The sequence below is a fragment of the Diadema antillarum genome, unplaced genomic scaffold, assembly GCF_040938485.1.
Source record: "Diadema antillarum isolate AM-2024a unplaced genomic scaffold, OU_Dant_1.0 seq00000932_RagTag, whole genome shotgun sequence".
Lineage (NCBI taxonomy): Eukaryota > Metazoa > Echinodermata > Echinoidea > Diadematoida > Diadematidae > Diadema > Diadema antillarum.
Genome location: NW_027271783.1, coordinates 80072 through 95926, shown reverse-complemented (window position 1 = coordinate 95926; position 15855 = coordinate 80072). Strand labels below are relative to the sequence as shown.

Here is a 15855-nt window from a genome sequence, read left to right as displayed (position 1 = left end):
CCCTCTCTCTTGCACATCTTTTTATATCAAATATCTAATGTGATCAAAACTATAAGACAGTAATGATTTGTTTTTTAAGTCTTGAGCAATCAAACACGAATTGGCAACTCTGCGATGTAGCATGACATGTGAGCCCAACTTCATTTTTGTCATATTTGCATAAAATTCCATGAAATACATCCTCTCTCCCTCTCTCTCTCCTTAGTTATTTTGCATGTGAGCATTATTTACAATGATTGTATTAAAGGAAACCCAAACCCAAAGAAACAATTGGACCGTACAAAAGTTTTGGTGTTGGGACCGCTGGATGAGGAGACTATACTAGAGGTTATGACGTAGCATTTATATGTGTGGACAACAATATAGAGAAAATATAAAGGGAATTCCACAAAAATTCACTTTTCTAGCATAATGAAAGAGCACTTGACTAACCGCTTTCAGAAAGCATGACAGGGGGAATAATATTGCTACCCTTAACATATAACGTCAGTGTCAAGTTGATGGAATGTGTAATTTTCATGAAAAATGAGTTTATGTGGCATTCCCTTTATATTTTCTTTATTGTTGTCCACACACGACGTCATGAACTCTAGTAGTCTCCTTATCCAGTCATTACTACACCAAAATAAAAAATAAAAATAATTACTTTTGTATTGATTGTCCGATTTTCCTCAAACTTTCACTGATGTGTTCTACTAATGTTGCTCCTTTCACTCAATCCACATTTCCTCTTTGGGTTTGGGTTTCCTTTTAAGGGTGATCTCAAATGTCTGTTCGAGCTTTGGTTATGTCAAATGTCTGTTCGGTGATCAACTCAAATATTTGGTGATCTCTAATGTCTGTTCGAGTTTTGGTTATGTACAATATTTAGTTGGAACAGCTTTTGTTCTTCAAGTGGTGCATAATTCTATGATGTATTTATACATTGAAAGCAGAGACTATTACATGCTGTCAGTACTTCCCGTTATCTCGTCCAACATCACATGATCACCAGACATGCGAAGTGCAGTGTACTATACCGTATGTCCCAAAAAATTACAACGGGACCCTCCGCAATGATAACTTTAAAAATAGTGCATCAATCCAAATACAATTTCAGGATACGAAACTATAACTCATTGCCCACATCTCTTACAGAAAACCCCATTCGATTTGCTTCAGTGGTCAAAGAAAAATGAGGAATTTTGTAGAGCATGTCAGGAATCTCTTCCCTCCAAGTTCGGTCTATTGTGTTCACACACAAGAGCATCCAAGTGCTAGACTCATGACATGCTTCACAACAATCCACATTTCACTGTGACCGCTTAACCAAATTTAATGGGGTTTTCTGCAAAATAAAGCTAAGATGTTATGTTTTAAGACTCTGAAGTAGCATTTCGACAGTTTAATCATATTGAGTGTTATCAATGCGAAAATCTTATTGTATTTTTTTTTCTTGGGGGGGGGGGGGGACATACTGTACAACTGCAGTGCACAATCACCGCGCTCACTATAATACTATTATTGTAGTGCGCGGTGGGTACTGTATTGGAGATGTATTGAAGTTGTAAAAAAAAATATTGATTATACTTCCGACTATACGGCATTGAAAAGAAGAGAATTCTATCTTGATGTCAAAATTAATGTATGCAGGATGCAGTTCAGATAGGGTGGAAAAACTCATAACTCCAAACTAGTGGCCCCATGCATTTCATGCCAGTCCCATTGTATATTGTTCAATGCTACACGTGTCCCCTAGCTCCTCAACCCTCCCCTCCCCCTCCCCTCCCCCCCCCCCCCCCCCACGTAGCTAGGCACGCAGTCTTCTTTAACATCATTTGTCCATCACGCGGTATTGATGGACAATATACATCGCATATACATTGTAGTATCGAACATACATTAGTCATTTAGGATCAGCCACAAAGCTTCCACCCCCCCCCCCCCCCCAAGTCTGTATAGAGTCGCCTTGGAATCTTTCGATTAAAGTGCTCATTCCCTGACAAGGTTATAAAAACCTTTAGCCCCTTCTCCCTTATTTAGACATTCACATTTGATTGCCATTTGGAGTACTTCCATGATTACCCAGTGGAACCCCCTGGATTTCATGTGTGTTTTGGCTGTCTTGCGGCCAAATTCGTGCTGCATAATAGTGCATTGTCCAACGACTAACAATGGGCATTTGAATAGCTTACACTCAAAACAATGTCTGTGCTTGGCAGGAAAATTTCCCAATTTCCTTCGTGACAGAAACTATAAAAAACGTGTCTAAACAAGGAGAAAAAGGAAAAGAAAAAAAATCACTTGTTGGTAGTTGAACTTGGCGTCTGCGTAGATTAACTGCTTCTTGTTTTTATAAATGATAGTTTAAAATAAGCCCACAAAAATCATCTTCCTTGTACGATCAAAATTGCTCTTAAATTCCCTGTTATTGTGGGAGAGTTGTTGCGTGCATGCATGATAAAAACACCATCGCTGCATTTATGTGGTTACCACTCATTAACATGATTAATATCACTGATTAGCGACCATAACATGAAATCGAAGATCTTTTTATCTTCTGTACGATTTTAATGAAACGTGTATTGCTCAGGCGTACTTTGTTTATGACAGTCAACCTTGAAGATGTGTAACCGTATACTACTAGTACATGTACTTGGCACTGTCCCGAGCGTGGACGCTTTGGAATGACAAAAATGTCGTGGTCATGTCCCTAGGTGCCCTGTCGTTACGAGCGACAGTCAAATACTTGTACTTCGTCAGTGCTCATTCTGTGCATGTACCTAGCTAGCCGCACTCACACACACCCGAAATTAGCGGTGTTTGAAAAAGCGGTGTTTTTTAAATAAATATGGTGATAATTTGACCTGCGCGGTGTGTCTAAACGGCACGCGAACAATTTTTAAATCCCCAAAATGCCACTCGCCACAGTATGTCCACACCCGTGGCGTCCACACTCACTCTCGGTTACCTGGGGTCATGTTCCGGTCACTACTTCGCGATGATTTGTCTTGCAGCGTGTGTGAACGGTGGCAAATAAAATCGATTTTTTTTTTTTTCATTGCGATGCAAGAACCTGATACGGCCGATATGACATGAGAGTATACCAATAACTTACAAAGGTACAGTGTCTTCTGTCCTTGACCTCTCATTTTTGTCATGAATTCGTAGTTACTATTATATGCCCATCCTATAATAAAGCCGTATTACCAGTGAATATTTCTAGGAGAACTTGCCGCTATTATTAAGGGTCAATCTTAAGCCGAAGTTCAATAGCCTTTTATCGCTGACCTTGATGAGGTACTTTCCCAAAATCTACTCATTGGCCCGAATTCACGAAGATGGTACAATCTTGTCCATGGTTTAAACCATGGACAAAGACCGTAGTTTTGTATGGGGCGCCGAGTGTTGCATAGCCTATTTCGTTACGAAATCAGTCATTTCGTCGACGAAAATGGTCATTCGGGCCAGAGCATTTACCCTCATGTTGCATGCCCGGGCTAGCTACTTAGTACATGTTGTATACTGTAGGTATCTATCAAAGGCATTATTTACAGATGAAACAAAATCTCAGCTTTAGTGCTTCAAAATAGTTCTAAAAATAGAATTTGAGTTTAGGAATAGAAACAACCAATGAAAAAAGAAAAGAAGAAAGATAATTATAATCATTGTTAAGTATTGTTAAATCTACAAAATGTGAGCAATAGCTATAATAAGACTTTCAAGAATAAGCCGTCCACAGTTATGTTTTAGTGAGAAAAATAGTGATATCTCCTTGTACAATATATTAGGCTTTATTGCGAAGTTTTTACATGCCTAGTACGTATAGTAGGATGTTTTGTGATACAAGAACTACAAATATACATCAAATGTGATAACTCGAACTTTCTTTATTATCGCTACTTCCAATGGTAAATAATACCTTTAATGGAACGATATTGTTCTTTAATCGGGCAGGCCAAACATAGGACGGGCGAAGATTGACTTTTAAATCTAGTAGATTGAGATTTTCGATCTCATTTCGGATTGGTCCCTCATTTCAATCTAAAGAATTTAGAAAGTAGCCGAGCGCCATTTTTTCACGGTAACTCGCCTTTTTGGTACATTGATTTGTCTTCTGACTGCATTTTACCCGTTATCTTCATTATAGGAGGTCACTGTCCTGCTCCAATATAGGCACAACATATATTCTGTATGCCCCTGTAATAATCCATCTACTAAATATTAATGACATGGGAACGAGACAGAAAGAGAGTTAAGTAGAAGAAGAAGAAAAAAATGATTATCACGTGAAGGAATGACTCTTCACCCGGGTCCCTCCTCGGCCATCCATTCTTATTTCATGGAGCGTTTTCATTCCATACCAGGGCCATCTAAAATTCAACGCATTGCAGTCTGCATGCGTGTCCCTTTCTCAGCCAATCTCGCGTGGTGTCGAATCATCCAAGATTTAACATTCTCTGGCTCCTTGATAGAATATGCCTCTAGGTGATTTTTTTTCTCTCTCAGTTTTATCTTCCATCATTATCATCATTGTTGTGTGTTTGTGTGTGTGTGTGTGTGTGTTGCTACATGCAACGTCTGTGACTTCTATGAGAATGGTAATGTTTCCATAGTATTCCACTCTTTCTTTTCTTCATTTTTTTTTCCTTTCCTTCATTCCTCCAGGGTGGTCCACGAGGGGTTTTAGCATGTCGCTGCAACATGCTAAAATTCTTGTGCAACATCCTAAAAACCCAGCAACATGCTATGCAACATCCTCAAGAATTTGCAACAAGCTCAAAGTAAAGTATTCAAAAATGTGCAAAACATATGCATAACATAAGAAACATCAAACTACCAGGTACTTTAGATATTTGTGTGCAAAACATGAGAGAGAACATTGAATGTAAGAAGCATAATATTGCGTACTACGTACTCATCGTGTGCGCTCCGCGCATATTCAATTTCTGCAATATTCTCAGATTCTGAGCTTGCAACATGGTAAAATTTCAAGTTGTGAACCACCCTGATTCCTCCTCTTCATTCTCCTTATCCTCCTCCTCTTTTTTTTTTTTTTCTTGTGTTGTTTTGTATTTTCTCCCCCTCCTTGCTTTTCCCATGCGTTCCTGTCAGCCTGTTGGCGGGCTGATTATATAACTATATTTACTATATTGTGATGTGTAGGCAAGAGCAGTAAACCAAATTAGGTGCATGTGTGTGTGTGTGTGTGTATGGGTGTGTTTGTGTGTGTTTGTGTGTTGTATGTGTACAGATAGGGGTGGGGGAGGAAACAGGAAGGGAGGGAACTGGTGGGGGTGGTAGGGACTTAGGAAGGGATATGAGTTAGTAGGTGGGCGGGTGTTGGTTGATAAATAACATGGTTCCATTATTTATTACTTTATAATTTTGCTGCATAATTCATTTTGATGATTATCAAGATTAATGCTACAAGAATTGAATCATCACTGTTAAATTTAAGCAATATTTGAGAGCATAGGGGAAGTGACTGTATGTAAATTGATAATTGTCAATGAAAATGTAATTTTTGTTATGTCATGTACAGGGTCAATAGGAAATTTGCTATTATGATCACAAATGTATATTTCAGTTTTTTCACTTGTAGCAAATGAAAATTGTTATTTTTTATATTAATTTGAATGGAACAGAATAAATATCGTTGAAAAACAAAAAAAAAAGTGTGTGTGTGGGTGATACATCAGGGATTATTTTTTTTTTCTCGAAGAAGGGTTACACTCTATACCCTTTGACAGAATTTACATTGCACCACTTTGCACTGCGCGAAGAGGACATTGGGAGCTTGTGAAAAAAAAAAATGTGGCTATATGACTGTTTTAAAGCGTAACCTCTTCTCCATACACCTGCACTGCAAAAAGTCCGGTGTTATATAGTGAACACCGAGCTGGTGTTCAATTTTCGGTGCTCATTTATGGTGTTAAATTAACACCTCCGGGTGTCATTTCCAAATTTTAAACTGTTTTTGAAGAGTTTCTTAGTAACTGCACTTCTTGTTCATTTTTAATTTAAACAAGACGATCAAGAATTTTACATTAAAATACTAGATTTTTGAAAAAATGTAAAAATAAATTTACACCAAAGTAACACCAGCTGGTGTGGTCTCTTATTGAAGCTGGACGGGTGTTAAACCATTGATATTAACACCAACAAATATCAAATCAACACCGTGTGGTGTCATTTTTGAATTAACACCAGTACAGTGTCAAAATAACACCAGGTGCAGTATCAAATTAACACCACGAAGTGTCAAGTGAACACTTTTCAACACCATCACAGTGCATTTTTAACACCTGTGGGTGTGGTCCTTTATTGAAGTTTGATCGGTGTTAGATTTACACGTAACACCCGTGGTGTTAAATCTAACACCGATGTTTTTACAGTGTGCCATAGATTCAAAAGGTTGGCTTCACGAATGAAGTGATCATAACAGTTATGCACTTTGAATCGAAAAAAAAAACACTTCTAAATGGTTTATAAGGGCCATGTCTGCATGGAACATTGGCTTCGATTACAATTTTAAAAAAAAAGTTTCGTGATGTTACGCGCTTCTCAGAATGTGATGTTGCTCCGATTACAATGACGCGATGTTACACACTTTTCATAAAGTGATGATGTTATCACTTGACACAATCATCTTCGGGTATAGTATGCAAACAAAATTTCAGCTACATTTAATATCCTCTTTCGAAGCGATAAAAAATAATGCCTGTTTCAATCGCATTATACATTAATAAGTGTTGTATAACATCCAGCGAGCGTTACATCCTGAGGACTCAAGAGAGTTTATTGTTGGGAAATTATAGCCATCCTATCCTTGAGTTATTCGACGGTGACGTCATTACCTCATTGAATAAGAACTATTCGCCTTGACTTAATCAAATATAGGCAATATTATGCCCCTGTGGCAAATGTCATTGGTTTAACGTTGTGGCAAATGTCATTGTATAACTTTAAGTGAAACTCGTAATCCTTAAGCGTCTTTCATTCTTGTTTTTATTTTGTTTTATTTTGTTTTCTTTCTATGTGTTTGTTTTGTTTTGTTTTTAGTTGTTTGTGTAGTTGTTTGTTTCTTTCTGCTTGACGAATGTCAGTGAGATGTTCACAGTATACCCTTGCGCCATCTCTGCTTATAAGCAGATCTACTGGAATATGAATATAAATATCTGTTCTATATGTTTCGTTTCTTTCAGTGTGCTCATCGTCCACTAAGATGCGACGTCGGCTTCATTCACGCCGCACCGTCGTGATGCTCGCCGGCACGTGTATACTGACGATCTTCTGCTACCACTTCGTCCTCTCAGCGTTGGGCAACATCCGGCGCTCCTCTCGGAGCGTCAAACTCTCGCCCAGCGCGCGGTACCTCACGGAGGCGATGCACGGCGGCGTGAACGAGTAGGTAGTCGACCATAAAGGTCTCTCCCATCTCCACGAGGATCTCGCCTCTCGCCCCAACCGCCCGTCTACTCTCGATCTCCCCTCTCTCCATGTTCCCCCCCCCCCCCATCCCTCTCCTCTTCCTTGTCTATCCCATTTCTGCTTGTTCTGTCGACCCCTTTCTCGCGTAAAAGAGGGGTATGGTAGAGGTAAAAGACAGGGGTGGTGTGTGTGTGTTTGTGTGTATATGAGGATAGTCAGCTCTTCCGTATACAAGCCTTTTTTTTCACAGAGGTTTTTGATTATAATTTTTGTAACTGTATAATATACATTATAAGAAATGATAGACGATACTCTCTAAAAAAAATCGAGTGAAAATATTCACTCTTGAAGGAGTGAATACAAAAAAAGAGTGAATTTAGAGTGAAATTGGAGTGAATTTTGAGTGAAACTGTTCATTTTCACTCGTTTTGGAGTGACCTCAGGGATCACTCGAAGATTTTGGAGTGATTCCTGACGTCACTCTAAAACGAGTGAAAATGAATATTTTCACTCGATTTTTTTAAAGAGAGTAGATGCTCGTAAAATGACAGATTATAATGAGATGATTATCTTCTCACAGTGTTCATTTGGGATGTTCAGAATGCGAGCAGGGTAACGGATAATGTTATTTCTGTATAATTAAGTCATTTTTGTAACAAACATCTTTTCCGCCCTCATTGTACAGTAAAGCGTCATTCAGACCTATACTCAGTTTGCTATTCATCTGTCCCTGGGACTGAAAGGCGTAGCAGTAGCCGGGGGCTCCGTATCTAAAGGCCTATATTATAGGGAGGTTTATTGCCACTTGGTCTAATGTCAGCTGCTTTACATCCAGGTTCGTCTAACGCAAGTATACGGCTAAACTAGATACTATCATTTTTGTCTAATGCCCGTTTTGCCCAATCCTCACTTGGTCTAATGCACTAACACTTCGGCTACTAGTAATTATCGTTTCATCTAATGACCAGATGGTCTCATTGCAATTTCGTCTTCTTGGATTTTTTACCATTTTTTTAGATGAAATGGGCATAGCCCATGTGGAAGTAGACAAACTGGTAGACCGATAGTGAGGCTGTGACAATTGCATTAATGGTCATCAGATGAATTGGTTGAAGACGAAACAGGATTAGACCATGTTTATTGAGACTAAACGGCTATTATACTTGAATAGTATTATAGACGAAGTGGAAGAAGACCAAGTATTAGTGATAGATCGCCTATAGCGACAGCGCGCGGGATATTACATACGACAAAATTAATGTGTATGAAGTAGAGAGCTTCAGGTTTGTATAGGTGAAAGGGAGGTACCAGTCGTTTTCACGTCGGGCATCATGCCAGGCGCTTATGGTGGTTTATTTTTCTCCATAACTCTCCACACGTTGCTCTCGAGTTCGAGTTCTGTTTTACTTCTTTTTTTCTCCTCCTCGGGGGGAAAACCCAGAAACACATAACACTGGGATATAATATAGCAAGTGAGACTTATCATGATCATGATACAAGACACAGTCATGTTCAAAGGTCAACCGTGACGCTCGATGTATTTCTCTTTCGTGAATTGAGAGTCATAGGACCGTGTCAAGTCAACAGCAGAGATTTTGTGCTTCTTCTCTGCCTTGTCTGTGATATATCTAAGAAAAATCCAGAATCATAGCACCGTGTCGAGTGAACGGCCGTGACTTTTGTGCCTCTCTAGATACACTTATTGTCTCGTATACTTGCACCATCAAACCGGAGAATACAGTGGCGCAAACATTCCCAAACTCCAGAGTTTTAAGTCGTCACCAGGTTCACCGTAATTGACATAATGAAATCTTTAAGGGAGGAACTCGTACTTTTATCTGCAAATATAGATTGTTGGTGCATATGTTAAACATGGTGATGGCTTATACACAATATTAAAAACAAAATTTCGGCGATACTTTTGAATTCCACGTATATTCGGAGTTCTGTGAGGTGATGAATCACATCAGTACCAGATTTCATACTACAGTAATCATGTCTGTTGAATGCGTTATCAAAACATGTCTATCATGTGAACTGTTGATAAAACATTAGTTACACAGTGTAGGCCTACATTCAGACGGTGATCCGTAACCTCGAGGAAAAGCTATCAAATTTCGAGGATAAGCTCTATGGGGCGCCAAGTGTCGCACGGCCGATTTCGTTACGAAGTCAGTCATTTCGTCACAAAATGACTGATTTTATGAGTAGAAATGACTAATTTTTGTCGAGCCCACCGGAGGTGTGGATCGCTTGCGGCGTCTGTCCGTCCGTCGTCCGTCCGTAACGCTACAAAAACTTAAATAACTCTCTACTGAGGACTGCAATTTCAATCAAACTTGGAGGGAAGAGTGGTTATACAAAGTTGCACATTTTTGCCAAACATGAAGGTCAACTCAAGGTCAAAGGTCACAGGCAGAGGTCAATGAACTTGTAGGGCCCAATGTTAAGTTTTTACGGCGCGTTTCGATTATGGCTCATAACTTTTGATCCCTATGTCCGTTTGTGACCAAACTTGGTTGGTAGATGTCCCTTGGGGAGTTGAAGGTCATCACAAGGTCAACGATCACAGACAGGGGTCAACGAACTTGTAGGGCCCAATGTTAAGTTTTTACGGCGCATTTCGATTATGGCTCATAACTTTCGATCCCTATGTCCGTTTGTGACCAAACTTGGATGGTAGATGTCCCTTGGGAGTTGAAGGTCACCACAAGGTCAAAGGTCATAGGCGGGTCAATGAACTTTCTGGAGTTAGAAAAACATTAATTTTTTTCTACACGAATGGGCGAGACACAATTTGGCACATGCCTTGTTATTAGACTTTTACCGCACAATGGCATGTGTTTAACTGGACTCTGTCCACTAAAACCTTGATCATGTAGTCCTATTTGATATGCACTGTAAATGTTTGCGAATTTTCTTTTTCATCTTGTTTATATTAAACTGGGATACAACGGAAATCTCCAAGTTCAAAGCTCATCAGTAGCTGACTGTTTTCACAGTGTGTTCACATTGTGTTTTATATTGTGCTTTACACTCGCGGGACACTGTTATTCCCAGCAGGATATACCGTGTTTTAGTTATTGTAAGGATGTAGTATATAAACAATATAATTCATAGTCGCGTAGTGTCAATTTATCGAGGAACACGATTATCAGCATCAGTGAGCGCAGATATAAAAACAAAAGGGAACGAAAAGAATCAAACAACAAACCGCAAATTCAAATTGAATTTGATTATCAACATCTATTACAGATCATGCAAAATGATATATTGATGAAGTTTGAACATATAGGCCCATGTTCTTTCAATTACTTTACGATGAATGCCTCCCTCAAAATATTCAAACCAGTTTTACCTAATACATTCAAAAATAATGTCATGATATTATGCTTAGATGGAGACAAGCTACTGATTTTTTTTTTTTTTTTAGTTTTGTTTAACGTATTACGAACGACTGAAATTTACTGCAAAATTTTCCGTAAATAAGGTTATTCACCAAATTTACGCGCGGGAACATAGTGGTAGAGGGAATGTGAAATTCATGGATATTCACTCGTATATCTTGTATATGTTCTCAATTGCTTTTTTTATTCTGGTGATTGAAGGCCTTTACGACGAGTGAGTTTTTATTGCCCATATAAATAAAACAATGTCCTTCCCCAATGTCGCGAGTCACAAACCATATCTGCTGCTTATACAAAGCCTAGCTCTTTTCGGATTCAATTTATTTATACAGCCCATTCGAGCACTTAACATATATTATAGCCGGTATTTATCACTTGTTCCTGTTTAGCTTCTTCACGATTATACCAGGGGCTCATCACACCCAATTCTGGTTCTTCTTTTTTTTCGTTTTGTTTTGTTTTGTTTTGTTTTGTTTTGTTTTTTTGTTCTGCTTGCAATTATCCAAGTTACAACGAGTGCAGTTAGTGCCAGCTATACCGGGTGTCCCCAAAAAAGCGGAACGGTGGATTTTCAGTACCTTGCCGTCTAAAAGGTATATATCTTTTGACATCATTAGAAAGAGCATCTTCAGCAGAAGACTATGATACCAAAATCATCAAATTTGGTTCCGTGCTTTTTATTCTACGCCAATTTCTGAAAATGCAGTCATTGCCAAATTTCGCCGGATTTTTGCGACTTATGAGATAATAATTTGAATGCGACACGCGATCCATACGGTGAATATCGTCTAAGCTCGGTGATCCATGTCAACAAAAGATACAGCTTTCACATTGGGCACGGGCCAGGAAAAAACCGTGTGTGTGTATGTGTGTGTGTGCGCGCGCTCCCAATATGAAAGCCTTATCTTTTGTTGACATGGACCAACGAGCTTACACAATTCACCGTATGGAACGCCTGTCGCACCCAAATTATTATCTCATAAGTCGCAAAAAATTGAAAATGACTGCATTTACAGAAATTGGCGTAGAATAAAAAGTGCTGAACCAAATTTAATGATTTTGGTGTCATGGTTTTCTGCGGAAGATGCTCTTTCTAATAATGTCAAAAAATATATCACTTTTAGAACGCAAGGTACTGAAAATCCACCGTTCCGCTTTTTTTGGGACACCCGGTATACAACTGAAATTCTCACATCTTTCATTTAGCTGCTGTACGGGTTGTTTTCGTTTCTGTTGCCATGGCAAATGCACTTACGGCAAGCTGCAATTGCCCTGTGATAAACGGCTGCTCTTTTACGAGTTTTAGAAAAAGTGTTCGCTATAAGTACACCACATAAATATAATATCTGTTAAGTGCATGCAACCTTACAATTAAATTGGATATCAGTCTGTTCGTTATGTTTGGAATAAAAACCCTGGTCTGTTTGTGTTCTTCGATTTCTTGAAGGTGATAGCTACGCGATATGCACTTTTGCTCTGTTTATGATGAAAGTCAAGAAAAATAATATACGAGGCAAATGAAGTGTAAATTTTCATGTACGTATACAGTGCTATTTTAGTACATTTATGACGTATGCTCCGGAGCTGGTATATCAAACTGCACACGCGCCCACAAATGTAGAATTTTCAAAGTGCATTCGTGTTGTTGTTGTTGTTTTTTTTTTCTTATTCTTGCTATAGGTTTAGGTATAGGTATAGGTCAAGGCTTTTGATTACTACATGTATTTTCCCCATCAGTTGTATCGCATATCTTTTAGTGCTGAGAATGCCTGCAGTTCGCACGGAATTAACCCCCTGATCCCGTATATAACGATACTGTGCGATTGGGGGGGGGGGGGGGGGGAATCATGTCTCTCGAGTAGGTCTACAATGTGCAAAATTGATTTTCATGAATGAATAGTGAAGGATCATACAAAACACAATGGCGGACGTGACATGAAAGAAATCGGGGGCAAAATAAAGAGATTATAATTGTACATTTTGTGATATTGTATTGTCTTCGGGAAACGGTAGAATATTGGTCTCAACCGCATAGTAATGCCTGTACTTGCGGACTATAGCTTATAGAGTTCGATTTGCCGTATAGTTTCACAGAGTCTCCTTGCCCATTCGTATACACACAAAAGTCAACATCTTCACGAAATGTCCTTCGTTGCCAGTAGATTTTCTTATTTTTTAAATGCATTTCAGCTTTCTTTCAGCAGAACATAGTCCTTCAGTTGGTTAACTCTCTACCGAGCGTCCCCGTTCACGTCATGAACAGATGAAAATGGAATAAGAAACAAAACAGAATATACAATAAAATAGGCCTACTCATTGATACGAATGACCGACACGAATACCATGTACATTCTTTCGCATAAGGCGTATTGATAGTCTTAACGGTATACCCAGTTTTCGGATTTAAAAATAAACGTGTTTTTACTCGGTTTTTTTTTTTTTTTTAACACACAAACCGACGAGAAAGTTCAAAGGTGAAAACATCACCACGTCAGTACAGTGTGTATCTAATTTTGAGATGTCCAGTTTTAGTCAAAATTATACCTTTTCGTTGAAGGGGGTGGCTACTACCTTATCGGTGGGAATCAGTGGGAATGCTGGGGGATGGTTGTTCCAATTCTTGTGGGATTCATGAGTACATTATCTATTGTGTGAAAATTATTTGCTTCAGAACGGTCTCATATTCAAGTAATGTGCAGTTTAATGCCCCGTCACTGTACAGGCATGCTAACCTGCAAACATTGAACTGCACATTACTTGAATATGAGATCATTCTGAAGCAAATAATTTTCACACAACAATAGATATATAATGACAATGTGTTGTACTCTTAAATGAATCCCACAAGGATTGGAACAATCATCCCCGAGCATTCCCACTGTTTCCCACTGATCAGTTACTAGCCATCCCCTTTAAATCGATATTGCTCTGATTTGTCCGTTGAAGTCTGCTAAACCAGAAGTGTCATCGCACTTATGGAGTGGCAGACTATAGTATACAACGGAAACGTGTATCGTAACAACAGTAGATAAGCATATTTACACGCATGATTGAGGCATAAAGGTCCCGCATCTGGAGCTTACAGAGATCCTATCGAAATGTGACGATTTGGTTAAAGTATAACGTGCGAAGTAAAGTGAATTGATTGTACCACATATGCCTATCAGGTTCCATTTACTCTTGCAGTATCATCAGAATTGCCCATGGCGACGCGGCTTACATCCGAGCCTATAACACACACACACACACACACACACGCGCGCGCGCGCGCGCGCGCACATAGATCTCGTTCTTTTCTATAATAACACAGGATCTATATGATAGGTGTGAGTTTCTTCAATTTGTCTCCCTCTACAAATTAAATTTGTTAAGATCGCAACTACAGGGAGACAAGTTGAATAAACTCACACTTGAACCTTCACCCCTCTGAATAAATATCTTTCTTTCATGATCTCGTTTTAAAGCATGCGATTGAATGAGATATATAATTGAAAACTTTAAGGAGACACAAATTGTCTCCCTATTAAGGTCGTGTCTCTCAATAAAGTAGGCCTAAATATGAGGATATATGGTTGGGTGTTCGTAATACCGGACACCTAACGTTTTTCTATCAATAAAAACGTGAAAAATCTCACAATTTGCCTGAAATTTTACTCACGTGTGGAGAAAATACTCCGGATTCACAAGCGCGCACTGAAAATGCGATCTGAGGTACGCGCTCTTAGATGGCGGCTTCGAACGCGTGGGGTGTCATTTTTTCCGCACTCAGTTGCCCTGCTCATTTCAACCGACCACCCTGACAATACGTATAAAGGGCATTTAAATGCGTTTTTTCGACAGGCCGCTGTTTTTTTCTAGCCGTCATTTTTTCCCCAATAATATTTTGAATATATTTTGAATCCTTCGATATTACTTATGAAGGACTGTTTGATGAATTTGAATTGATTTTCATTCGGAAACTTTTCATCATAATTGAAATAAATTAGATGAGTCGGTTTGTTTTTTTTTTTTCACATTCATTTCTCGTCTCTGCATCAACTCGTACGGTCGTAGCGGGCGACAAAATGTTTATGTCATGTGTATGTGTAACGTGTGTGCACGATCGTACAAGCGGCGGTGACAATTTTGCGGTCAAAATCGTCAAATTTATTACGGAAGGATACTCTACATCTAACAACGAGTCAGCAAAGGTAGGCCTAGTTATATGTAGTTACACGATAAACCTTATTCGATTTTGCTAAATTTCGGTAATTTAGAGGGAATACGAATAACTTAGTTGTTTTCGCCACATTTTATTCGGTAGCGTAGCCCAGTGAAGAATCGAACACCGTTGCGCGTAGTCCCATGCGTACATTTTCTTTCTGTACGCGCAATGCCATTATAATGCGCGGCCGGTCGTTATGGACCCGGTCGGTGGGTTGAACACCTACCATACTCTGTACATGTCTCCCTAAACTGGGATCCATAGTTTTTATGACATTATAGTAATGCACGTTTATTTTCCTAAGTAAAACAGAATATTTAAGAGTTAGAGAGGGATGGAGAGAATAATACAGTGAGTTCAAATTGCATGAATCAGGATTTTTATTATGCCTCCGCCACGAAGTGGTGCCGGAGGCATTATGTTTTCGGGTTGTCCGTCCGTCCGCCCGTCTGTCCGTACGTCCATACGTACGTCCGTCCGCATTCGTTTACGCGATAACTTGAGTAATATTGACTGGAATTATACCAAACTTGGTCCAAGTATAAAGTATGATGGGGCAATTATACTTGATTATAGATGATTAGATTTTGGGTGAAATCGGACAGAGGTCAAAGGTCAAAGATCAAGGTCAAATCCCAAAATTTATCTGTTTACGTGATAACTCAAAACTGGCGAAAGGAAATTTCACCAAACTTGGTCCAAGGATGGAGTATGATGGAGCAATTAGTTGAGTAGTTTTTAGTGAAATTTCCAAGAGGTCAAAGGTCAAAAGGTCAAGGTCAAATGCTAAAAATGTTGCTATTTACCCAATATATATGCAGTGCCGGAAGG

General features: G+C 39.1%; 1 protein-coding gene across 1 annotated transcript in view; it reads left to right on the top strand.

Annotated features, from left to right (window-relative positions):
* Window positions 1-15855, top strand: part of LOC139741539 (CMP-N-acetylneuraminate-poly-alpha-2,8-sialyltransferase-like) — a 51656-nt gene that overhangs the window by 12922 nt on the left and 22879 nt on the right. The window contains exon 2 of the mRNA XM_071652118.1: window positions 7188-7389. Coding sequence (XP_071508219.1) covers window positions 7188-7389 — 202 coding nt within the window. The remainder of the gene's footprint in view (window positions 1-7187; window positions 7390-15855) is intronic.